This window comes from Daphnia pulex, chromosome 8 (assembly GCF_021134715.1).
Source record: "Daphnia pulex isolate KAP4 chromosome 8, ASM2113471v1".
Classification (NCBI taxonomy): domain Eukaryota; kingdom Metazoa; phylum Arthropoda; class Branchiopoda; order Diplostraca; family Daphniidae; genus Daphnia; species Daphnia pulex.
Window position 1 is genome coordinate 6,667,351 of NC_060024.1, and position 25,641 is coordinate 6,692,991.

Here is a 25,641-nt window from a genome sequence, read left to right on the forward strand (position 1 = left end):
AGTTTAAACAAATTTCTTGTTACAAGATATGTTAATTCGATGTCCAATACACTATTTAAAGGCTTTTAAATCAATTCATCTATTATAGAAATAAGAGTTGATAGAAAATCTTCCAGGAAGTGAAAATACAACTTCAATGAATTTGAAATGACGATATAAATTGTTTTACAAGTTTAAACAAATTTCTTGTTACAAGATATGTTAATTCGATGTCCAATACACTATTTAAAGGCTTTTAAATCAATGCATCTATTAAGACATACATGAAGGAAAAGAAATAGAAATAAGAGTTGATAGAAAATCTTCCAGGAAGTGAAAATACAACTTCAATGAATTTGAAATGACGATATAAATTGTTTTACAAGTTTAAACAAATTTCTTGTTACAAGATATGTTAATTCGATGTCCAATACACTATTTAAAGGCTTTTAAATCAATTCATCTATTATAGAAATAAGAGTTGATAGAAAATCTTCCAGGAAGTTAAAATACAACTTCAATGAATTTGAAATGACGATATAAATTGTTTTACAAGTTTAAACAAATTTCTTGTTACAAGATATGTTAATTCGATGTCCAATACACTATTTAAAGGCTTTTAAATCAATGCATCTATTAAGACATACATGAAGGAAAAGAAATAGAAATAAGAGTTGATAGAAAATCTTCCAGGAAGTGAAAACACAACTTCAATGAATTTGAAATGACGATATAAATTGTTTTACAAGTTTAAACAAATTTCTTGTTACAAGATATGTTAACTCGATGTCCAATACACTATTTAAAGGCTTTTAAATCAATGCATCTATTAAGACATACACGAAGGAAAAGAAATAGAAATAACAGTTGATAGAAAATCTTCCAGGGAGTGAAAATACAACTTCAATGAATTTGAAATGACGATATAAATTGTTTTACAAGTTTAAACAAATTTATTGTTACAAGATATGTTAATTCGATGTCCAATACACTATTTAAAGGCTTTTAAATCAATGCATCTATTAAGACATACACGAAGGAAAAGAAATAGAAATAACAGTTGATAGAAAATCTTCCAGGGAGTGAAAATACAACTTCAATGAATTTGAAATGACGATATAAATTGTTTTACAAGTTTAAACAAATTTCTTGTTACAAGATATGTTAATTTGATGTCCAATACACTATTTAAAGGCTTTTAAATCAATGCATCTATTAAGACATACATGAAGGAAAAGAAATAGAAATAAGAGTTGATAGAAAATCTTCCAGGGAGTGAAAATACAACTTCAATGAATTTGAACTGACGATATAAATTGTTTTACATGTTTAAACAAATTTCTTGTTACACGATATGTTAATTCGATGTCCAATACACTATTTCAAGGCTTATAAATCAATGCATCTATTAAGACATACACGAAGGAAAAGAAATAGAAATAAGAATTGATAGAAAATCTTCCAGGAAGTGAAAATACAACTTCAATGAATTTGAAATGACGATATAAATTGTTTTACAAGTTTAAACAAATTTCTTGTTACAAGATATGTTAATTCGATGCCCAATACACTATTTAAAGGCTTTTAAATCAATGCATCTATTAAGACATACATGAAGGAAAAGAAATAGAAATAAGAGTTGATAGAAAATCTTCCAGGAAGTGAAAATACAACTTCAATGAATTTGAAATGACGATATAAATTGTTTTACAAGTTTAAACAAATTTCTTGTTACAAGATATGTTAATTCGATGTCCAATACACTATTTAAAGGCTTTTAAATCAATTCATCTATTATAGAAATAAGAGTTGATAGAAAATCTTCCAGGAAGTGAAAATACAACTTCAATGAATTTGAAATGACGATATAAATTGTTTTACAAGTTTAAACAAATTTCTTGTTACAAGATATGTTAATTCGATGCCCAATACACTATTTAAAGGCTTTTAAATCAATGCATCTATTAAGACATACATGAAGGAAAAGAAATAGAAATAAGAGTTGATAGAAAATCTTCCAGGAAGTGAAAATACAACTTCAATGAATTTGAAATGACGATATAAATTGTTTTACAAGTTTAAACAAATTTCTTGTTACAAGATATGTTAATTCGATGTCCAATACACTATTTAAAGGCTTTTAAATCAATTCATCTATTATAGAAATAAGAGTTGATAGAAAATCTTCCAGGAAGTGAAAATACAACTTCAATGAATTTGAAATGACGATATAAATTGTTTTACAAGTTTAAACAAATTTATTGTTACAAGATATGTTAATTCGATGTCCAATACACTATTTAAAGGCTTTTAAATCAATGCATCTATTAAGACATACACGAAGGAAAAGAAATAGAAATAACAGTTGATAGAAAATCTTCCAGGGAGTGAAAATACAACTTCAATGAATTTGAAATGACGATATAAATTGTTTTACAAGTTTAAACAAATTTCTTGTTACAAGATATGTTAATTTGATGTCCAATACACTATTTAAAGGCTTTTAAATCAATGCATCTATTAAGACATACATGAAGGAAAAGAAATAGAAATAAGAGTTGATAGAAAATCTTCCAGGGAGTGAAAATACAACTTCAATGAATTTGAACTGACGATATAAATTGTTTTACATGTTTAAACAAATTTCTTGTTACACGATATGTTAATTCGATGTCCAATACACTATTTCAAGGCTTATAAATCAATGCATCTATTAAGACATACACGAAGGAAAAGAAATAGAAATAAGAATTGATAGAAAATCTTCCAGGAAGTGAAAATACAACTTCAATGAATTTGAAATGACGATATAAATTGTTTTACAAGTTTAAACAAATTTCTTGTTACAAGATATGTTAATTCGATGCCCAATACACTATTTAAAGGCTTTTAAATCAATGCATCTATTAAGACATACATGAAGGAAAAGAAATAGAAATAAGAGTTGATAGAAAATCTTCCAGGAAGTGAAAATACAACTTCAATGAATTTGAAATGACGATATAAATTGTTTTACAAGTTTAAACAAATTTCTTGTTACAAGATATGTTAATTCGATGTCCAATACACTATTTAAAGGCTTTTAAATCAATTCATCTATTATAGAAATAAGAGTTGATAGAAAATCTTCCAGGAAGTGAAAATACAACTTCAATGAATTTGAAATGACGATATAAATTGTTTTACAAGTTTAAACAAATTTCTTGTTACAAGATATGTTAATTCGATGCCCAATACACTATTTAAAGGCTTTTAAATCAATGCATCTATTAAGACATACATGAAGGAAAAGAAATAGAAATAAGAGTTGATAGAAAATCTTCCAGGAAGTGAAAATACAACTTCAATGAATTTGAAATGACGATATAAATTGTTTTACAAGTTTAAACAAATTTCTTGTTACAAGATATGTTAATTCGATGTCCAATACACTATTTAAAGGCTTTTAAATCAATTCATCTATTATAGAAATAAGAGTTGATAGAAAATCTTCCAGGAAGTGAAAATACAACTTCAATGAATTTGAAATGACGATATAAATTGTTTTACAAGTTTAAACAAATTTCTTGTTACAAGATATGTTAATTCGATGTCCAATACACTATTTAAAGGCTTTTAAATCAATGCATCTATTAAGACATACATGAAGGAAAAGAAATAGAAATAAGAGTTGATAGAAAATCTTCCAGGAAGTGAAAATACAACTTCAATGAATTTGAAATGACGATATAAATTGTTTTACAAGTTTAAACAAATTTCTTGTTACAAGATATGTTAATTCGATGTCCAATACACTATTTCAAGGCTTTTAAATCAATTCATCTATTATAGAAATAAGAGTTGATAGAAAATCTTCCAGGGAGTGAAAATACAACTTCAATGAATTTGAACTGACGATATAAATTGTTTTACATGTTTAAACAAATTTCTTGTTGCACGATATGTTAATTCGATGTCCAATACACTATTTCAAGGCTTATAAATCAATGCATCTATTAAGACATACACGAAGGAAAAGAAATAGAAATAAGAATTGATAGAAAATGTTCCAGGAAGTGAAAATACAACTTCAATGAATTTGAAATGACGATATAAATTGTTTTACAAGTTTAAACAAATTTCTTGTTACAAGATATGTTAATTCGATGTCCAATACACTATTTAAAGGCTTTTAAATCAATTCATCTATTATAGAAATAAGAGTTGATAGAAAATCTTCCAGGGAGTGAAAATACAACTTCAATGAATTTGAACTGACGATATAAATTGTTTTACATGTTTAAACAAATTTCTTGTTACACGATATGTTAATTCGATGTCCAATACACTATTTCAAGGCTTATAAATCAATGCATCTATTAAGACATACACGAAGGAAAAGAAATAGAAATAAGAATTGATAGAAAATGTTCCAGGAAAAGAAAATACAACTTCAATGAATTTGAAATGACGATATAAATTGTTTTACAAGTTTAAACAAATTTCTTGTTACAAGATATGTTAATTCGATGTCCAATACACTATTTAAAGGCTTTTAAATCAATTCATCTATTATAGAAATAAGAGTTGATAGAAAATCTTCCAGGAAGTGAAAATACAAATTTGAAATGACGATATAAATTGTTTTACAAGTTTAAACAAATTTCTTGTTACAAGATATGTTAATTCGATGTCCAATACACTATTTAAAGGCTTTTAAATCAATGCATCTATTAAGACATACATGAAGGAAAAGAAATAGAAATAAGAGTTGATAGAAAATCTTCCAGGAAGTGAAAACACAACTTCAATGAATTTGAAATGACGATATAAATTGTTTTACAAGTTTAAACAAATTTCTTGTTACAAGATATGTTAATTCGATGTCCAATACACTATTTAAAGGCTTTTAAATCAATGCATCTATTAAGACATACATGAAGGAAAAGAAATAGAAATAAGAGTTGATAGAAAATCTTCCAGGGAGTGAAAATACAACTTCAATGAATTTGAACTGACGATATTAATTGTTTTACATGTTTAAACAAATTTCTTGTTACACGATATGTTAATTCGATGTCCAATACACTATTTCAAGGCTTATAAATCAATGCATCTATTAAGACATACACGAAGGAAAAGAAATAGAAATAAGAATTGATAGAAAATCTTCCAGGAAGTGAAAATACAACTTAAATGAATTTGAAATGACGATATAAATTGTTTTACAAGTTTAAACAAATTTCTTGTTACAAGATATGTTAATTCGATGTCCAATACACTATTTAAAGGCTTTTAAATCAATGCATCTATTAAGACATACATGAAGGAAAAGAAATAGAAATAAGAGTTGATAGAAAATCTTCCAGGGAGTGAAAATACAACTTCAATGAATTTGAACTGACGATATTAATTGTTTTACATGTTTAAACAAATTTCTTGTTACACGATATGTTAATTCGATGTCCAATACACTATTTCAAGGCTTATAAATCAATGCATCTATTAAGACATACACGAAGGAAAAGAAATAGAAATAAGAATTGATAGAAAATCTTCCAGGAAGTGAAAATACAACTTAAATGAATTTGAAATGACGATATAAATTGTTTTACAAGTTTAAACAAATTTCTTGTTACAAGATATGTTAATTCGATGTCCAATACACTATTTAAAGGCTTTTAAATCAATGCATCTATTAAGACATACATGAAGGAAAAGAAATAGAAATAAGAGTTGATAGAAAATCTTCCAGGGAGTGAAAATACAACTTCAATGAATTTGAACTGACGATATTAATTGTTTTACATGTTTAAACAAATTTCTTGTTACACGATATGTTAATTCGATGGCCAATACACTATTTCAAGGCTTATAAATCAATGCATCTATTAAGACATACACGAAGGAAAAGAAATAGAAATAAGAATTGATAGAAAATCTTCCAGGAAGTGAAAATACAACTTCAATGAATTTGAAATGACGATATAAATTGTTTTACAAGTTTAAACAAATTTCTTGTTACAAGATATGTTAATTCGATGTCCAATACACTATTTAAAGGCTTTTAAATCAATGCATCTATTAAGACATACATGAAGGAAAAGAAATAGAAATAAGAGTTGATAGAAAATCTTCCAGGGAGTGAAAATACAACTTCAATGAATTTGAACTGACGATATTAATTGTTTTACATGTTTAAACAAATTTCTTGTTACACGATATGTTAATTCGATGTCCAATACACTATTTCAAGGCTTATAAATCAATGCATCTATTAAGACATACACGAAGGAAAAGAAATAGAAATAAGAATTGATAGAAAATCTTCCAGGAAGTGAAAATACAACTTCAATGAATTTGAAATGACGATATAAATTGTTTTACAAGTTTAAACAAATTTCTTGTTACAAGATATGTCAATTCGATGTCCAATACACTATTTAAAGGCTTTTAAACCAATGCATCTATTAAGACATACATGAAGGAAAAGAAATAGAAATAAGAGTTGATAGAAAATCTTCCAGGGAGTGAAAATACAACTTCAATGAATTTGAACTGACGATATTAATTGTTTTACATGTTTAAACAAATTTCTTGTTACACGATATGTTAATTCGATGGCCAATACACTATTTCAAGGCTTATAAATCAATGCATCTATTAAGACATACACGAAGGAAAAGAAATAGAAATAAGAATTGATAGAAAATCTTCCAGGAAGTGAAAATACAACTTCAATGAATTTGAAATGACGATATAAATTGTTTTACAAGTTTAAACAAATTTCTTGTTACAAGATATGTTAATTCGATGTCCAATACACTATTTAAAGGCTTTTAAATCAATGCATCTATTAAGACATACATGAAGGAAAAGAAATAGAAATAAGAGTTGATAGAAAATCTTCCAGGGAGTGAAAATACAACTTCAATGAATTTGAACTGACGATATAAATTGTTTTACATGTTTAAACAAATTTCTTGTTACTCGATATGTTAATTCGATGTCCAATTCACTATTTAAAGGCTTTTAAATCGATGCATCTATTGAGACATACATGAAGGAAAAGAAATAGAAATAAGAGTTGATAGAAAATCTTCCAGGGAGTGAAAATACAACTTCAATGAATTTGAACTGACGATATTAATTGTTTTACATGTTTAAACAAATTTCTTGTTACACGATATGTTAATTCGATGTCCAATACACTATTTCAAGGCTTATAAATCAATGCATCTATTAAGACATACACGAAGGAAAAGAAATAGAAATAAGAATTGATAGAAAATCTTCCAGGAAGTGAAAATACAACTTCAATGAATTTGAAATGACGATATAAATTGTTTTACAAGTTTAAACAAATTTCTTGTTACAAGATATGTTAATTCGATGTCCAATACACTATTTAAAGGCTTTTAAATCAATGCATCTATTAAGACATACATGAAGGAAAAGAAATAGAAATAAGAGTTGATAGAAAATCTTCCAGGGAGTGAAAATACAACTTCAATGAATTTGAACTGACGATATAAATTGTTTTACATGTTTAAACAAATTTCTTGTTACACGATATGTTAATTCGATGTCCAATACACTATTTCAAGGCTTAAAAATCAATGCATCTATTAAGACATACACGAAGGAAAAGAAATAGAAATAAGAATTGATAGAAAATCTTCCAGGAAGTGAAAATACAACTTCAATGAATTTGAAATGACGATATAAATTGTTTTACAGGTTTAAACACATTTCTTGTTACACGATATGTTAATTCGATGTCCAATACACTATTTCAAGGCTTATAAATCAATACATCTATTAAGACAAACATGAAGGAAAAGAAATAGAAATAAGAGTTGATAGAAAATCTTCCAGGAAGTGAAAATACAACTTCAATGAATTTGAAATGACGATATAAATTGTTTTACAAGTTTAAACAAATTTCTTGTTACAAGATATGTTAATTCGATGTCCAATACACTATTTAAAGGCTTTTAAATCAATGCATCTATTAAGACATACATGAAGGAAAAGAAATAGAAATAAGAGTTGATAGAAAATCTTCCAGGGAGTGAAAATACAACTTCAATGAATTTGAAATGACGATATAAATTGTTTTACAAGTTTAAACAAATTTCTTGTTACAAGATATGTTAATTCGATGTCCATTACACTATTTAAAGGCTTTTAAATCAATGCATCTATTAAGACATACACGAAGGAAAAGAAATAGAAATAAGAGTTGATAGAAAATCTTCCAGGGAGTGAAAATACAACTTCAATGAATTTGAAATGACGATATAAATTGTTTTACAAGTTTAAACAAATTTCTTGTTAGAAGATATGTTAAATCGATGTCCAATACACTATTTAAAGGCTTTTAAATCTATGCATCTATTAAGACATACATGAAGGAAAAGAAATAGAAATAAGAGTTGATAGAAAATCTTCCAGGGAGTGAAAATACAACTTCAATGAATTTGAAATGACGATATAAATTGTTTTACAAGTTTAAACAAATTTCTTGTTACACGATATGTTAATTCGATGTTCTTCCAGGAACTGTGAAATGAGTTTGAAGATGCTATATTCTTCTTATAATCTATCTAAGTTTTTTTTTGTATTTCTTCAACACCAATGCAACCTGTCACATGTTCTGAGTTTCTTCTTATAATTATTGTAAAATAGAGTATTCTATACTGATTAAACACGAAAAATACTAAAACATGTGATAGGAAAGGTCTCCACCAAGATTTGGAAATATTTCAGGCTAGATGTTTGGGAGGTTCTTTTGGTATTTCTTCAACACCAATGCAACCTGTCACATGTTCTGAGTTTCTTCTTATAATTATTGTAAAATAGAGTATTTCATACTGATTCAACACGAAAAATACTAAAACATGTGATAGGAAAGGTCTCCACCACGTTTTGGAAATATTTCAGGCTAGATGTTTGGGACGTTTTTTTTGGTATTTCTTCAACACCAATGCAACCTGTCACATGTTCTGAGTTTCTTCTTATAATTATTGTAAAATAGAGTATTTTATACTGATTCAACACGAAAAATACTAAAACATGTGATAGGAAAGGTCTCAACCACGTTTTGGAAATATTTCAGGCTAGATGTTGGGGACGTTTTTTTGGTATTTCTTCAACACCAATGCAACCTGTCACAAGATTCTGAGTTTCTTCTTATAATTATTGTAAAATAGAGTATTCTATACTGATTCAACACGAAAAATACTAAAACATGTGATAGGAAAGGTCTCCACCACGATTTGGAAATATTTCAGGTTAGATGTTTGGGACGTTTTTTTGGTATTTCTTTAACACCAATGCAACCTGTCACATGTTCTGAGTTTCTTCTTATAATTATTGTAAAATAGAGTATTCTATACTGATTCAACACGAAAAATACTAAAACATGTGATAGGAAAGGTCTCCACCACGATTTGGAAATATTTCAGGCTAGATGTTTGGGACGTTTTTTTATATTTCTTCAACACCAATGCAACCTGTCACATGTTCTGAGTATCTTCTTATAATTATTGTAAAATAAAGTATTCTATACTGATTCAACACGAAAAATACTAAAACATGTGATAGGAAAGGTCTCCACCAAGATTTGGAAATATTTCAGGCTAGATAGTTGGGACGTTTTTTTGGTGTTTCTTCAACAAAAATTCAACCTGTCACATGTACTGAGTTTCTTCTTATACATTTTTGTAAAATAGAGTATTCAATACTGATTCAACACGAAAAATACTAAAACATATGATAGGAAAGGTCTCCACCACGTTTTGGAAATATTTCAGGCTAGATGTTTGGGACGTTTTCTTTGGTATTTCTTCAACACCAATGCAACCTGTCACATGTTCTGAGTTTCTTCTTATAATTATTGTAAAAAAAAGTATTCTATACTGATTCAACACGAAAAATACTAAAACATGTGATAGGAAAGGTCTCCACCACGTTTTGGAAATATTTCAGGCTAGATGTTTGGGACGTTTTCTTTGGTATTTCTTCAACACCAATGCAACCTGTCACATGTTCTAAGTTTCTTCTTATAACTATTGTAAAATAGAGTATTCTATACTGATTCACCACGAAAAATACTAAAACATGTGATAGGAAAGGTCTCCACCACGATTTGGAAATATTTCAGGCTAGATGTTTGGGACGTTTTTTTGGTATTTCTTTAACACCAATGCAACCTGTCACATGTTCTGAGTTTCTTCTTATAATTATTGTAAAATAGAGTATCTCATACTGATTCAACACGAAAAATACTAAAACATGTGATAGGAAAGGTCTCCACCACGATTTGGAAAATATTTCAGGCTAGATGTTTGGGACGTTTTTTTAGTATTTCTTCAACACCAATGCAACCTGTCACATGTTCTGAGTTTCTTCTTATAATTATTGTAAAATAGAGTATTCTATACTGATTAAACACGAAAAATACTAAAACATGTGATGGGAAAGATCTTCACCAAGATTTGGAAATATTTCAGGCTAGATGTTTGGGACGTTTTTTGGTATTTCTTCAAAACCAATGCAACCTGTCACATGTACTGAGTTTCTTCTTAAAATTATTGTAAAATAGAGTACTTTATACTGATTCAACACGAAAAATACTAAAACATGTGATAGGAAAGGTCTCCACCACGTTTTGGAAATATTTCAGGCTATGTTTGGGACGTTTTTTTTTTTTGGTATTTCTTCAACACCAATGCAACCTGTCACATGTTCTGAGTTTCTTCTTATAATTATTGTAAAATAGAGTATTTTATACTGATTCAACACGAAAAATACTAAAACATGTGATAGGAAAGGTCTCCACCACGTTTTGGAAATATTTTAGGCTAGATGTTTGGGACGTTTTTTTGGTATTTCTTCAACATCAATGCAACCTGTCACATGTACTGAGTTTCTTCTTATAATTATTGTAAAATAGAGTATTTTATACTGATTCAACACGAAAAATACTAAAACATGTGATAGGAAAGGTCTCCACCACGTTTTGGAATATTTCAGGCTAGATGTTTGGGACGTTTTTTTTTGGTATTTCTTCAACACCAATGCAACCTGTCACATGTACTGAGTTTCTTCTTATAATTATTGTAAAATAGAGTATTCTATACTGATTCAACACGAAAAATACTAATACATGTGATAGGAAAGGTCTCCACCACGATTTGGAAATATTTCAGGCTAGATGTTTTGTACGTTTTTTTGGTATTTAAAAAAAATGCAACCTGTCTTCTATATTGATTGTTTCACGAATACAAAACATTTCTTTCTTACAGGATATGTTAATCGATGTCTAATACACCATTTCAAGTGAAATTGAATCAATGAATTCATAATACAAATGATGAAGGAATAGTTTTAGAAAAGAAGGTTCATGGAAACTCTTCCAGGAACTGTGAAATGAGTTTGAAGATGCTATATTGATTGTTTCACGAATACAAAACATTTCTTTCTTACGGGATATGTTAATCGATGTCTAATACACAATTTCAAGTCCATTGAATCAATGAATTCATAATACAAATGATGAAGGAATAGTTTTAGAAAAGAGGGTTCATGGAAACTCTTCAAGGAACTGAAATGAGTTTGAAGATGCTATATTGATTGTTTCACGAATACAAAACATTTCTTTCTTACAGGATATGTTAATCGATGTCCAATACATCATTTCAAGTCCATTGAATCAATGAATTTATAATACAAATGAAGAAGGAATAGTTTTAGAAAAGAGGGTTCATGGAAACTCTTCCAGGAACTGTGAAATGAGTTTGAAGATGCTATATGGATTGTTTCACGAATACAAAACATTTCTTTCTTACAGGATATGTTAATCGATGTCTAATACACCATTTCAAGTCCATTGCATTAATGAATTCATAATACAAATGATGAAGGAAAAGTTTTAGAAAAAAGGGTTCATTGAAACTCTTCCAGGAACTGTGAAACACTACTTCAATGAGTTTGAAGATGCTACAGTACCTACCTTAAGTTTGGGAACGCGCGAGAGAACCTTATGGAAAAAGGCGTTTTTCTCGGCGTTCCCAAAAATTCAATTTTCGTCGGATTACGATGAATTTTTTTTTTGGCCGTAGCCATTATGGGTAGCATGAAGCTGATTTTTTCTATCAAGGGAAGCGTAAATTTTAACTCGAGCCCTAAGTTTGGGAACGCTCCGTAGAGCTATATGCAAATTAGGGTACTTTAAGGGGGGATAACTACAGAACGGGTTAAGATAGGAAGATACAAATTTTTTTATTTTCAGATTTTTCGCGTCATATTGAATGTAGTCAATTGTAAATTGAAAACAGAATTTATTTTTTGACCCGTTCTAGTCCCTTTCTTCCCCCACATTTCCACCCACGCCGGGTTGTCGCCCCCTCTTAACCGCGCGTTTTCTCTGTTTATCAGAGAAAACGGCGCGCGGGGTGGAAATGGGGGGGGGAGAGAAAGGGACTAAAACGGGCCAAAAAAATGCCTTAAAAAATGATGAAAAACAAAAAATACTGCTGAAAATTGTTGCCTTTAAAGTTTTCAAATCGTGATGGATATCTTTCCTATCACATAAGGAATTTATCGTTGTGAATCAGCGTGTGCAATACCTTATTCTGCAATTATAATACAAGAACACTTTTTATATGTGATAGGTAGCATTGGCATTGAAAATAATATATGTTATATTTTCACATTGTATTCATCAGACTTTTAAGCTTTATTTTTTATATTCTACCAGTTTTTCTTTTTTTTTATTGATAACAAATGGGCGTGTTTTTTTTATTTATTTTCTGTTTCAAAAATCTATGCATAAAATAATTGTTGGTACACATTCATTTTTGGGTGAAACTATAAGCCGAAATGCACATTAAACAATTTGAATTTAAAATTCGATCAAAAATTATAATGTTTTAAAATCGACATTATAATGCTAGACGTCGATTTGTCTATCTTAAACATTGAAACATACAATCAAGTTTTTAACTGCTAACCAAAGACCGATAATAACGAGCTAGTACATCCCAAGATTTTGGTGACATGAATCCTTCGGGTGGTGGTGTTCCCGTTCGGGCCAGACCTTTAATAAGAAATATATAAAAAATTGATTTTTATTCCTTAATATATGTTAAATGCTAAACAATACGAACCTCGCATGCGAGTTCCAGAAATGAAATCAAAGTCTGCTTTGCGCTCCGGGTCAAAAAAGTTCATAGCTTTAGCCTTCGTGTCGTATGCGGCCACTCGAAATGGAATAATCTCAATGCCGACCAGACCTGGAGCCATGGAAAGCACTTTGCCACCGTGAGTCGGCTCATACAAATCCTTCTTAAGGGCAGCATCGGGATGTGCCATGCCAGCTGGATCACGACCAACGATGTAGAACTTCGCGCCAGCCGTCATCCGGGATCGGGCGTGCCATTGGACTTCTGTTGGACCGGCGTAGAGCATAGGAGATGGAAAGATGGCCAAAACCGTGTTCTCCGGATCGAGAACTTTTTCCTCCAAAATGGCCTGATGTTGTTCCATTCGGACGGGCAAGGGGACGTCGTCGTCTTTGGTCCAGCCGCCCAATGGATGGAGCAAGAGGACTGGCTTCTTGTAACCTCGATCCAACAAGGCCTGACGGGTGTACTGCATGAGTAGAGCGTGGCCATTATGGACCGGATTTCTCAGTTGGAACGCGAAAACAGCATCGGCGCCCATGTCGAAGAATTTTCGCTGGAGTTCGGTGGGCGTTAACCTGTACTCGTCCAATCCGTCGTTCCATCTGATCCTCTCGAGGACTTCCAGTTCACCACCAACCAGCCAATCGCCACTAGCCATGATCGTCTTGATGTAGGGATGATCCGGATGAGTCGTGGCGAATGTTCGGGCACATCGCTCCTCCTTGCGGTGCTCGAAGAATTCCGGCGCTCTCAGAATAGCCACTGGTTTGCCCAAATAGCGCAAAGCGATGGCATCGCTCTTGGCCAATCGATCTTTATCCCCTGTGGAAGTGGACAGAACGATGGGAATGCTCTGATTCGAAACGGCCGCTCCGTCGTTGATACTATTAAAATGCACCACCTAAATATAATTACATGGAAAAGATTAGAACCATAAAGTCAAATGCTGCTGTGTTGGGCATTTTGTGAATGTCACATCACCTGTAGGTATTCTTTCTCTCTCATAAATCCTCTGAGAGGAGAAGCCCAACCTTCGGACAGGACTTGGACCCATTGAAGATCGATCTCGCTGATCTCTAGCGACGGTAGCGTCTCCAATTCAGTTTTGGCTTTGGCTGGGTCGCTGGCAAACAGCTCGATAACCGAGGCTTGAACGGCTGGCGGCAGAACGTTCTGTATAAATGGATTGTTTTAGAATGGATAACAGGTATCAAATAAAAGTCGGTCAATGCCAGCATGCAGGACAGTATAGAAAACGAACACTGGTGATAACAATGTCCACAGCACTGTATAAATAGATATTTCAGCACCACCTAAAACGCAACTGCTGACACCAATAGATAGGCTAAACCTTGAGCACAGATACACATCAGTATATACAGTAGCTTTGTGGCTTATATTATTTACCCGTTCAACGAGAAGATCGACGAGCTTTTGGGTGCACTCGACGATAGATGTCTCGCCCGTTCGCATGGTACTCTCGGCTTTCAGTGGCGCTTCGTAGGGCGAATCGATTCCGGTGAAATCTATAATGGATGAAAAGTCGAAATTGAACGAACCGTGCATGACGCTTGCTGTAAAAATATTAATTTTTATAAAATCTAATATTACTTTTGATCTGTCCTTCACGGGCCTTCTTGTAGAGTCCCTTGACGTCGCGGGTCTCGCACACATTCAACGGAGCATCAACGAAAATTTCAAAGAAAGGAAGACCAGCATCATCATGAATTTTCCTGGCACGATCACGATCCTGAATTTGATGTGGTAAAAAGAAAATTATTACTTTTCTTTCGCCATATCCGGAGGGGCTATACAAAATGATATATACCCCGCGGAATGGTGAGACGAAAGAGCAGAGAGTGACGACACCGGACTCGGCAAAAAGTTTGGCCACTTCAGCGACACGTCGGATATTTTCTTCTCGGTCGGCATCAGTGAATCCCAAATCGGAATTCAAACCGAAACGCATGTTATCTCCATCGAGGCCGAATGCCGGAATGCCTCGAGCAATCAGGTAATTTTCCAGCGCAAACGAAAGCGTCGTTTTACCCGCACCGGAGAGCCCTATATTAATTTCAATTTCGTTCGTGAAATAAATTAGTTGCGTTGTTGTATAAGAATTGCACGGATCAATTAATTTCTTACCGGTGAACCACAAGGTGCATCCACGGAATTTGCCCGTCCCGATCACTTTACCGCGGTCGTCTCTGTTCACCAGCGGCCTGTGATAAACCACATTGGTGGCTTTGTTCGCTGACTGGAGATTCATAATAATGAAACAATTATAGAATGAAACGTATATTAAAAATTTCAAAGACAATGTCTTACAATGTTTCCAATTGCTGGATTTGACATGATGGAACGGATGCTACAGTCGGGCGTGGCGATACTCGGAAAGAGTTCCTCAACGTTCCAACGAATTCTGATGAAAAGTTAAGGATTGCAGCGCCGTTAAATGCGTCCGGACGATTCAAAAGCGAATGTATAGGCTCGGCTTTGAATTATCTCTTTATCCCTCAGGACCTGATGTCTACTGATTACTGCGCGGGGTTCCTATCCGGCTGAAGATGCGATGGCGATTCAAGGACGACGGCCCAGTTTTTATATTCACCAACCAAACAATTTGGGTGTGATCTAGAAAACCCCGTTATCTCATATTCACGACAATAAGAATACTTTTTGGGTTTTTCATGGGCTTTCATGGGCTCGTGTTTGTTTATTGGTCGATGCACTTGCCGTGTGACGTCGCACATTTTATTCGAATAACGTTATTTCAATACCTGATTCTCGGCTGTATAATATGTTTCAAGGATGATATTGTATGATGACGAGTGGAATGAAGCAATGTAAAGCCAAAAGAATTTTTTGGTCCTGCCCATAAAGACTGCTGATAATAAATGTGTAGCCTACGTGATATTGTACAAGACCAGTTGTCTGTGTTTGCTGTTTGTAATCAGCTAATCTCCAGTTGACGGTGCTAGGATCATGTTGGTTTATAGGAAAGCGGAAATTTCTGGTTGGAAGCGAATTATCCAGTTCACGACATCATCAAATGTTAATATTTGTTTTATTGCAAAATATCCCCATGGATACATGTTTGTTTTTTAAATAATTTGGTGCGTTGGATTTTCCCCAAGATTATACATGTCACGGTCTTTCTATAATGTAATAATCCCCGGGTTTACCAAATGATATTAGCATGTTGAAATCTACCGCAGGTTCTAGAGGATCTTAACTTGTAGCCTTGAAAAAACTATGTACTCATACTGAATTTACGTCAACTGGGAAATAACGTCTAGGCTATGTTCAATTAATAGAGAATTTTAAATACAGACTCTGCTTGTATTACAAATGCTCATTCTCCGCGCCATCACTATTTTAAACTTCGATCTGTACTACCCCAGGTAAAAAAGTACTGCCTTGCACTGTAATAAAATGATAGTTTATTTAAGTAAACTATCATTTTATTGTAGTGGACCTAGTAAAGTAGAAGTATCACTAAGTGGGCGTATTTTTTTTTTTGTTTCAATGTCAATATTACTAAAGACACACTGCTATATCACTGGTAGCGTATAGTACTTATCCTATATATATATAGTATTTGTCCCAAAATCCTTCAGTATTACTTGAGTTTTTCATATTATTACTTTAGTACATTCTAAGTACTTTTTCACCTGGGACAGCAGCAACATATGGCATATGAGAAGCTACACGTAGTCTCAAGCCGCAGGCGAATTATTATACCAAATACCTGCACGCCAAGGCATTTTTAAAGCACAACGGATCAAGTTATATTGCCTGTATACTTAGTCGTCTTTTTGCTGTCTCGCCAGACTCTGATAATATGTATAAGGGATTACGAAATGTGCTAATATAATCGTTATACATTAAAGCAATATAATTTATGAAACGTTTACTCAGGTAGAAGTTTTGAGACAGGTTTTTACGGCGCAGCTATCGCGTCAGTGAGACTTTTATGTTCACCATAAATCTTGCGTTGCAAAGGTCACCGAGAATGCACCCTGCCCAGACACAAATCTATATGGCACACAGCGGCCAGGTTTTTCCAGCATCAGTCGTTCTTTGTTTATCGTTTTCGTCATCACAAATTGGGGGCTTGAGAGGGGCTGATAATATTAAGATTACAGCCCTCGAGTCAACAAAAGCAAGTATAATCCAGTCAAAAGTCAAAAACAAATTTGTACATATCGAAAAGGAACGAAATATCATGATGATCTAGCTAAAATACCCAAAGAATTATTACGACACAACTTTTGACCTTCACAAAATTGTTAATCAAATTTCATTTTATTTTATAGCGCAGACAGCGCAATCGTATACAGCACGCAGAATTAGTTTTTAAAACATTGACGTTCGGTGATCTTTATTCATTTAGAATCTTCGTATGAAATGTTTTTGTACGAATTAATTGTTCATCGCAACGAGTTGTAATAGCGGGCGAGGACATCCCAGGATTTGGGTGACATGAATCCATCTGGTGGTTGCGTACCCGATCTGGCGAGCGCTAAAATAAAATTTGATAGGAAATTTAATTGAAACAGATCCCCTTATTATTATATTGCCGCAAACTCAATTAAATACCTCGCATGCGAGTACCCGAAATGAAATCGAAATCGCGACTGCGTTCGGGCTCGAAAAAATTCATGGCGTTGGCCACTTTGTCGTAGGCGGCCACCCGGAACGGAATGATCTCCATGCCGGCCAGTCCGGGAGCCATGGAAAGGACTTTGCCGCCGTGAGTCGGCTCGTAAAGATGCTTGTTCATGAAGACATCCGGGTGTTCGACTCCGGCCGGATCGCGACCAACAATGTAGAACTTGACGCCGGCCGTCAGCCGAGCTCGGGCGTGCCACTGGACTTCCGTCGGGCCGGCGTAGATCATCGGCGAAGGGAAGATGGCCAAAACCGTGTTCTCCGGATCGAGAACTTTTTCCTCCAAAATGGCCCGGTGCTGTTCCATCCGGACGTGCAATGGGACGTCGTCGTCTTTGGTCCAGCCGCCCAACGGATGGAGTAAAAGGACGGGCTTCTTGTAGCCGCGTTCCAGCAGCGTCTGGCGGGTGAACTGCATGAGAAGTGCGTGGCCGTTGTGGACGGGATTCCTCAGCTGGAAGGCGAAAACGGCGTCGGCTCCCATTTTCTGGAAAATGCGTTTGAGTTCGGTGGGCGTCAACCGATACTCGTCCAGTCCGTCGTTCCATCTGATCCTCTCGACGACTTCCAGTTCTCCGCCGACTAACCAGTTGCCGCTGGCGTTGATGACTCGAATGTACGGATGATCCGGATGCGTCGTCCCGAATTGGCGGGCACATCGCTCCTCCTTGCGGTGCTCGAAGAATTCCGGCGCTCTCAGAATGGCCACCGGTTTGCCCAAATAGCGCAGGGCGATGGCTGGACGTCCGCTGAGTCTCAGCTTGTTCTCCGCGCTGACGGCCAGCACGATGGGCATGCTCTGATTGGAGACGGCGACGCCTTCGTGGATACTTTTAAAGTACATTATCTAATATTACATGAGAATTATTTATAGGAATATCATAATTGCGAGGCTGTCGGAATTTTTTGAATTTGTAAATATACCTGTAAGTATTCCCGCTCTCTCATAAATCCCCTGAGGGGAGATGCCCAACCTTCGGACAGAACCTGAACCCATTGAAGATCAATTTGGCTGATTTCTAGCGAAGGCAAAGTTTCCGTTTCGGCTCTGGCCCGGATCGGGTCGGCAGCGAAGAGTTCCAGCACGGACGCCTGTGCTGTTTGCGGCAAAATGTTCTGTGGTATGGCAGTCGAAATTTAAGAAATAAACTTAATAATAATAATAGATTCATTCAAGATTTATAATACCCGAGTGACGAGCATATCCACCAGCTGTTGAGTGCATTCGCTGACGGACATTTCGTTGGTGGGCAACGTCATGTCAGGTCGCTGGGGAGGCTCGTAGGGCGAATCGATTCCGGTGAAATCTTTCATTTACATCAATACATCCATTTAAAATATGAATTTTAAAGCTTAGACAATATTTAGAGGAAATATTTATACTTTTGATCTCGCCTCGACGAGCTTTTTTGTAAAGGCCTCTGGGGTCTCGTTTCTCGCAAATTTCCAGCGGAGCGTCGATGTAAATTTCCATGAATTGCAGACCGGCCTTCTGATGGATATTCCTCGCATTATCTCGATCCTGAAACATTTTTTAAAAAATCTCAATTACTTAATATACATGCAAAATAAGGTGATGAATAAGTTGTTAATTACCTGTCGGAATGGCGACACGAAAGCGCAGAGGGTGACGACGCCGGACTCGGCAAAGAGTTTGGACACTTCGGCGACGCGGCGGATGTTCTCCTCTCGATCAGGATCGGTGAAATCCAGATCGGAATTGAGACCGACGCGCATGTTGTCGCCATCGAGACAAAAGGCCGGAATGCCTCGGGCGATGAGGTAATCTTCCATCGCGAATGACAACGTCGTTTTACCGGCGCCAGAAAATCCTTTCCCATACAAAATTAATTTTTAAATTACAAAATAATTTGATCGTTTTTCATTATAATGTACAATTTCGTATACCTGTAAACCATATGGTGCATCCCCTGAACCGGCCTCTGCCCATCATCTTACTGCGGACATTCCTGTCCACCAACGGCCTGTGGTAGGTGACATTAGTGGCCTTTTGCAGCGACTAAATAATTTCCAATTCACGATAGAAAATTATTACAACTATATGTACGGTATAATTATTAATCGTAGTATGCAGCACTGTCTTACAATGTCCCCGAAATTCAATTCAGCTGTTGCTAGGGTTGGCTTGGCGTCCATGCCGCAGGCGCTTCCTGCTTCCTCCTTCTGCTCCTGATGCCGGTTTGCTTCCATCTCTTCACTTGTCTTTCATGAATGGTAGGCTAGTTCTCAACTTATAATTATTCACATGTTGTCCAGTCCAGTCCCCAACGTCCACAACTATACGAGTCGACATAAAAATATAAGAGCGCCCATCCACCGAGCTATATGTTGGAGAGAGATAATGGCATTCAGTCGTTGCTACGTTTGTTGACATTGCGATAGTTATATACTAAGCCGAACAAAATGGAGGGCCTTTGCTTGGTGGGTGGAATATATGTAAGCGCAACTAATATACTTGGGCTTATCTTGCACAAGGCCCTATGTAGCTACGATAGTCTATAAGAAATCTATTTACAACCGCTCGTTTGTTTCAAAATGAGGGAACATTATCAGGACACCAGCATTTGAGCATTATTCCTATACATACACAATATAACATTGCCGACCAAAATTAAATAACAACTTTAATAAGCGCGTATTTTTTTATACGTAAACGGAATTTAATTTTTCGCGCCGTTTTTAGCTTGCGCTTGAGCTGCTGCTGTGTTGCCGCCTGGTACGAGGAAAATGTTGCTCTATCGCTAGCACAGCTGCATATTGGTTGCTCTGAATAATCGACGTCATATGCCCAACGGCAACAGCTAATATGGGTTCTTTCAATTGGATTTTCTCTTGCGGTTGCTTTCTCTTTGTTGCTGGGCTCCATATTTTTAGCTCCCCGTGTGTATCTCGTCCATATACATTTTTTCAACTGCTACCTAACTGAATTAATCAAAAATAAAATCGATTTAAAACTCAACTACTCCATGTTAAAATCCAATTTCATAATCATAATATTGCGGTTAAAATAAGGCCGTATAAGAAGCCACAGCGGTCTAAAAATATTTTCCGTCGAGCCGGAGTTGAACCAGCGACCTATGGATACCTTGCACTCGCGGTTACTTCGTGTAACACCATTCTACAGTCCACCGCTCTACCAACTGAGCTATCGACGGATACAAATAGATGAAGTAAATTCAATGTTCTTACAGTTTAGAATGTTGTGTTACTCTGTTCGTAATTTGGCTGGCGTTGCTGAAATTCTTATCTACCGCAAATGCAATCATAGTATGGCGCCATTCTTTATAAACAATTTGAAAGTTTACTATTTCAGTTGGAAAAATAGTTTTATAGTATGTACACCGTCTTGAACGTTGCAGCAGTAATCTAGCAATTGATACAGTTTAATTTCTTTATTTGCGCAAACACTTTGCTTTAATAAGTATATAGCGGAAGGAATAATAAGAAAGAAAGCCAATGGTTATTTGAGCTTTTAAATTTTTTTCTCTATAGTCTAGTTCAAATTATTATGTACTAAAGCGTCTCTGATTAAAAGCATATTCAGGGGAACATGTAATGTGAAATAGCTTGAAATTGTTATTCCCTGTTTAGTGTTTACACAGTGACATTGGCCGCCATTGGCGACACAGAAGGGCAGCAAAGGACTTTGAGTCCAGTCAAACACGTTACCCCGTCGCCGATGGTGCTGGTTTGGCGAACGACATGTCCCACCACAGCGCACCCTCCATCGCAGAATGGGGAAGTGCCTTTCCATATGCAGCCGTCGTCTATATGATCAAAATGAAATGAGTTGCATAATAATATACGCAATTACATTAATTGAATTTACTTGCAGTACGTCCGCTGCCCCAGCCTGCAGTAATAGTGTCTATAAAACATTTCAATAACAACGATTTGGCGTGATTAAAAATATATGCTTGGAAGATTTGACGTGGTGTTGTGATACATTACCGATGGCAGATGCAAATGCTGATCTCTCCATCGCAGCAGCAGTTAGAACGTCCACCATTGAAAACACGAAGAACAGAAATACCTGGCAACCGAAAATCAATTGTATGGTTTTCGCAAATTAACTAATAACGCTTAAATCATTTTTCTTACCGCAATGCGCGTGAAATGCATTTGTCAGAAAGTTGGTAATGCCAACGGAAGAGCAAAAAATGTGGCTAGTAAATCAGGTAAGACGGGAAAGTAAACTGAATGACGATCTGATTGGAGTCGAGATTTTTGTCATCGCATTTTTATATTCGCTTCAAATTACCTTCACAAATGAGCCCTTGAGGCACCAGCAGCACTCCTGTTTGGCTGAGGAGATTCAAGGTGAATCGCAAAATGATTTTCCCCCCAATCTTTTTTGGTGCTGTGTGAGGAAGGTTCAACCAAATTAGGTATATTCAAGGTATTGAGTTATTGCTGACATTGCATATTTGAAAGTCGTCCGACAAGATGTTTGCAACTGCTATGTACAGTTGCTGACCAATCAGGAATTGCAAACATTTTATGCGGGGAATCTTGACAAGGAAAAATGTGTTGCCATGGGATTATTATTTTGTAAAATCGACCAATTTAAATTTCCTAATTATAAGAAGAACTAAGATTCTAAGGATGAAAATGTTTGGACTAAAATTCGGCAACGAAGATAATATCGAGTGATGAAAGACAATTTTTATTTCAAGAGAGAATTGCTGGTCTTGATGGCCCATAGTAACTATTATTGTACAAAAGAAAAACAGCTCTAAATTATTTGGTTATTGCTGCAAGATGTGTAATGGATCAAGCGATAACGCTTGGGACGACCGCCGCCGTGTTGTCAGTGATGGTGGTGGCGGGCACAGGCGAGGCGACGACGGCCGGAGCAGCGGCAACCAAGTTGGCTGAAGGATGCGCAAGGTGGAATCCGAAAGGAGCGCCATAGTTGTAGCCGTCAGGGGTAACAAAGTTATTGGAGTAAGCGAAAGGAGAATAACCGCCAGTGTAGTGGTTGTAAGCCAAAGGAGTAGTGAAACTGTAAGCGAAAGGAGATGCGCCGAAGGGAGCCAGCTGACGCTTTTTGCGGGACATGATGGGAGTGGCAACAGCGACAGACTCGAACGGAGGGGCAACATAAGCTTCGACGACCGGAGCGGAAACGGTTTCAACCACCGGAGTGGCAACAGTTTTTACCAGCGAAGAACCAGCAGTTTCAATGGCCAGAGTGGGAGCAACAGCAGCATCAGCGACGAGGGGAACAGCAACAGGAGCCGCTACGACGGGTGTAAAGAGACGGGCCCTGGCGGCGTCATGGGCGGCAAAGTGAGCCGCTTTGGCCTGGGCCACTTCCGGCGTGTCCTGCACTTGACCATAGCCTCCGACTTGGTTGCCGAAGGCGTCATAGGCAGGCAGAGATGCAGCTGGGTAGTTGACGAATCGTCCTGGATGTCCGTAGAATTGGCCGGCCGGGAATCCGGCGTAACCCGGGTAGAGGCCGTTGAATCCGCCAAAGAATCCAGCAGGATTGAGACCGTATCCGAAGTTGTTCGGCCATTGGGAATGGACGGAAACAGCCAAAACCAAAAGACAGGCGACCTGTGCGTGATTGTTATTAATACAAGCCATTTTATTATTTACTCTCAAAAGAATTTAGGTAAATTGCAAATTGAAGTTAACTTACAATGGACTTCATCTTCGTTTCGCACTAAATTGGGAGGCAAGAGCTGCTGAAGAGAGAGACTGCTGCTGACTGACTCCAATCGGTGGCTAGTCTTTTATACTCTAGTCACAGAATATAGGAAGTCAAACTGATGTAATATTCAGAATTTGTGCGAGCAAAAAAACAAATCGAAAGATTGCGGAAAAGGTTGCAACCAGAAATGCTGTTAATTTAGTTTTTTTTTCCAGTGAACTTGTACAATACTTGACAGGTGTATAGGATTTCTATATGATAAGAAAAAACGAATCATACGGAAGCGTTTTTTTAACTGCCTTGATGTGTATTAAACCCAAGGTGTCTAGTGTCTGTGATACTATCATATAACTTATATGATTTCCTTTTTATTTTTAAATATTGGCACGCGTGCATATGGCATACATTTGTGTTGAGTCACACTTTCATATTTAAAATGTTCCGGATTTGATTTTTTTTTTCGTTGCAACCGGAGAAAATGTCAAACCGGTCCAGTATTTAAAAAAAAAAGAATAAAAGTAAATGGGAATATAACCTTGCGTGCTGAGCAAGCACAATTTATTATTCAACGGAAGTCTTATTCTCATTTCAATGTCATCACCCAGCATATGTTTAATATTTGTATCGTATTCTGCGTATTGTTTTTATGCCAATCAATGGATCTATTATAGGCCAATCAGTTTTAAAATGTGATGCTGCTCAATACTAATAAATTTTATCTTGAATAATAATCGATTCCTTATTTGGTTGCGATTCCTTTGGCGTGAGCGCTATGAAAGAAGCTAAGGAATTCGAAGCCCTTCTCCGGGGGAGTTCTGAATCGCTGGTGCTCGATGTGCGAGTATCCGGCCTTGTTGGCTTTGACGATTTCGCCGCTTTTGCGGTTCAACTGGCAGCCGAAGAGCAGGTCGTAATAGGTGTAGGAAGCCAAATGCTGGCCGAGGCGGGCCCAAATGTTCTCAGGGTCGAGGACGTGCTCCCAATAATAATATTTTCCTCCCTATTTTATAGGAGGATGTTTAACATTAAATCGATCGAAAAAAAAACACATTAAACTTTAATTGTGAACAACATACCGGAGCCAAAACGCGATGGACTTCTTTCAGGGCCCCTTCGACACTGCGGACGGAGCAGAGGACCATGGTGGAGACGACGATGTCGACGCTGTTGTCCGGCACGTCCTTCATGTCCTCGGCAAATCCGACGACGAAACGGTCCATTTTGATGTGCGGATGATCGGCCTGTTTCTCGAAGAATTGCTCCTCGAAGAAGCGGTTGACTTCGACGGCCGTCAGTTCGCTGTTGGGCGGATAGAATTCGAAATTGTAGCCGGGACCGGGGCCAATTTCCAGGATCCTCAGGGCGCCCTTCTTCCTCAATTGAGGATCGGCCGATTTGTGACTCTTCATCGACGCGAAATGTTGTCGCTTAATCTCCCGACAAGTCACGTGATAATTGGCCAGCGATGGATAAAATTTGGCAAAAACCCTGCAACGTGATGGCAAAACCAAGTCAACATTCTCTCAGAATTTGTAAGGTAAACAGGCTTAATTGTTACTGACAACTATAAATAATACTTGAATGAATAAAGAATTAGACAAGGAACTCACCATGGCTGAATGTGTGAATTGTAGTATTTTTTCAGAACGATCAGAATGACACAACCGACCATCAGCTGTGGAATCGACGGCCATAAAACAGAGGGGATGTCTAGAAGAAGACTCGACATTTTATTGCGTTATGGATTTAGGATATGGGAGAGGAGCGACCTGTGAGCATCGCCGAGACCCAAACCGAAATGGGCCCAGAGTTGACAAATCAACCCCGAGAAGTCAGAATGGAAGCGGCATGTATTTATTCAATATTCCGTGATAGGAGGAAGATATAACAGGAATAATATATAAGAGGTCAATAGAACAAGAAAACTAGATCTTCCTAGTATATTCCGTTGCTTCCTTATTTATTCAGCTATGCTTTGGAGGAGCCAAAACCTGTTCTTAAAATAAGAATAAGAAAAAGAAAACAGCGCGGACTCGATCAATTTCCTTTCTAAATTCTTCGTTTATAATTATTCCCTCCTTATTACATTGGTCCCCATTGGCTGATTTCTCGACAAGAAAATATTCAAAATTT

At 35.9% G+C, this 25,641-nt stretch overlaps 5 protein-coding genes and 1 non-coding gene across 7 annotated transcripts in view; all 6 read right to left on the reverse strand.

Annotated features, from left to right (window-relative positions):
• The window catches only part of LOC124200302, a 67,135-nt gene extending 43,530 nt beyond the window's left edge, over window positions 1-23,605 (reverse strand). Inside the window, exons 1-2 of one of the 2 annotated variants that reach the window (XM_046596495.1) lie at window positions 23,497-23,605; window positions 22,492-23,411 (exon numbers count right to left, since the gene is read on the reverse strand). In XM_046596495.1, the coding sequence (XP_046452451.1) occupies window positions 22,620-23,411; window positions 23,497-23,508 (804 nt within the window). In that variant the 5' untranslated portion in view covers window positions 23,509-23,605 and the 3' untranslated portion in view covers window positions 22,492-22,619. Of the gene's footprint in view, window positions 1-22,491; window positions 23,412-23,496 lie in introns of those variants that run through there. The other variant, XM_046596494.1, reaches the window with a different exon arrangement.
• LOC124200292 (bifunctional 3'-phosphoadenosine 5'-phosphosulfate synthase 2-like) lies at window positions 12,756-15,735 on the reverse strand. The gene is made up of 8 exons (XM_046596470.1): window positions 15,480-15,735; window positions 15,297-15,408; window positions 14,980-15,215; window positions 14,763-14,901; window positions 14,559-14,677; window positions 14,133-14,324; window positions 13,134-14,052; window positions 12,756-13,063 (listed from the first exon to the last, which is right to left on the reverse strand). The coding sequence occupies exons 1-8, from the start codon at window positions 15,504-15,506 to the stop codon at window positions 12,966-12,968; spliced, it is 1,842 nt and encodes a 613-aa protein (XP_046452426.1). The 5' UTR covers window positions 15,507-15,735; the 3' UTR covers window positions 12,756-12,965.
• LOC124200291 (bifunctional 3'-phosphoadenosine 5'-phosphosulfate synthase 2-like) lies at window positions 17,441-20,191 on the reverse strand. Its single transcript, XM_046596469.1, has 8 exons — window positions 19,932-20,191; window positions 19,734-19,845; window positions 19,422-19,657; window positions 19,209-19,347; window positions 19,014-19,132; window positions 18,750-18,941; window positions 17,754-18,672; window positions 17,441-17,676 (listed from the first exon to the last, which is right to left on the reverse strand). The coding sequence occupies exons 1-8, from the start codon at window positions 20,034-20,036 to the stop codon at window positions 17,585-17,587; spliced, it is 1,914 nt and encodes a 637-aa protein (XP_046452425.1). The 5' UTR covers window positions 20,037-20,191; the 3' UTR covers window positions 17,441-17,584.
• Window positions 20,894-21,001, reverse strand: Trnay-gua. Its single transcript has 2 exons — window positions 20,965-21,001; window positions 20,894-20,929 (listed from the first exon to the last, which is right to left on the reverse strand). It is a non-coding gene; the product is annotated as a tRNA-Tyr (tRNA).
• LOC124200303 lies at window positions 21,182-22,086 on the reverse strand. The gene is made up of 4 exons (XM_046596497.1): window positions 21,948-22,086; window positions 21,798-21,879; window positions 21,676-21,714; window positions 21,182-21,613 (listed from the first exon to the last, which is right to left on the reverse strand). The coding sequence occupies exons 1-4, from the start codon at window positions 21,966-21,968 to the stop codon at window positions 21,441-21,443; spliced, it is 315 nt and encodes a 104-aa protein (XP_046452453.1). The 5' UTR covers window positions 21,969-22,086; the 3' UTR covers window positions 21,182-21,440.
• A 426-nt stretch (window positions 23,606-24,031) lies between the features above and the next one.
• On the reverse strand, window positions 24,032-25,470 carry LOC124199288 (thiol S-methyltransferase METTL7B-like). Its single transcript, XM_046595068.1, has 3 exons — window positions 25,119-25,470; window positions 24,585-24,996; window positions 24,032-24,508 (listed from the first exon to the last, which is right to left on the reverse strand). The coding sequence occupies exons 1-3, from the start codon at window positions 25,235-25,237 to the stop codon at window positions 24,248-24,250; spliced, it is 792 nt and encodes a 263-aa protein (XP_046451024.1). The 5' UTR covers window positions 25,238-25,470; the 3' UTR covers window positions 24,032-24,247.
• Window positions 25,471-25,641: the final 171 nt, after the last annotated feature.

Bases quoted from the DNA above. Each gene is read 5' to 3' on its own strand.
- LOC124200292 (XM_046596470.1), bottom strand. From the start codon at position 15,506: ATGTCAAATCCAGCAATTGGAAACATT. The intron at 15,409-15,479 runs GTAAGACATTGT...ATGAATCTCCAG, and splicing joins ATCCAGCAATTGGAAACATT to TCAGCGAACAAAGCCACCAA. The intron at 14,325-14,558 runs GTAAATAATATA...CCATTTATACAG, and splicing joins TCGATCTTCTCGTTGAACGG to AACGTTCTGCCGCCAGCCGT.
- LOC124199288 (XM_046595068.1), bottom strand. From the start codon at position 25,237: ATGTCGAGTCTTCTTCTAGACATCCCCTCTGTTTTATGGCCGTCGATT. The intron at 24,997-25,118 runs GTGAGTTCCTTG...ATCACGTTGCAG, and splicing joins AATTCACACATTCAGCCATG to GGTTTTTGCCAAATTTTATC. The intron at 24,509-24,584 runs GTATGTTGTTCA...CCTATAAAATAG, and splicing joins TCCATCGCGTTTTGGCTCCG to GGAGGAAAATATTATTATTG.
- LOC124200291 (XM_046596469.1), bottom strand. From the start codon at position 20,036: ATGGAAGCAAACCGGCATCAGGAGCAGAAGGAGGAAGCAGGAAGCGCC. The intron at 19,846-19,931 runs GTAAGACAGTGC...GAAATTATTTAG, and splicing joins AATTGAATTTCGGGGACATT to TCGCTGCAAAAGGCCACTAA. The intron at 18,942-19,013 runs GTATTATAAATC...GCCATACCACAG, and splicing joins TGGATATGCTCGTCACTCGG to AACATTTTGCCGCAAACAGC.
- LOC124200303 (XM_046596497.1), bottom strand. From the start codon at position 21,968: ATGCATTTCACGCGCATTGCG. The intron at 21,880-21,947 runs GTAAGAAAAATG...TTCGGTTGCCAG, and splicing joins TGCATTTCACGCGCATTGCG to GTATTTCTGTTCTTCGTGTT. The intron at 21,614-21,675 runs GTAAATTCAATT...TTGATCATATAG, and splicing joins GGGCAGCGGACGTACTGCAA to ACGACGGCTGCATATGGAAA.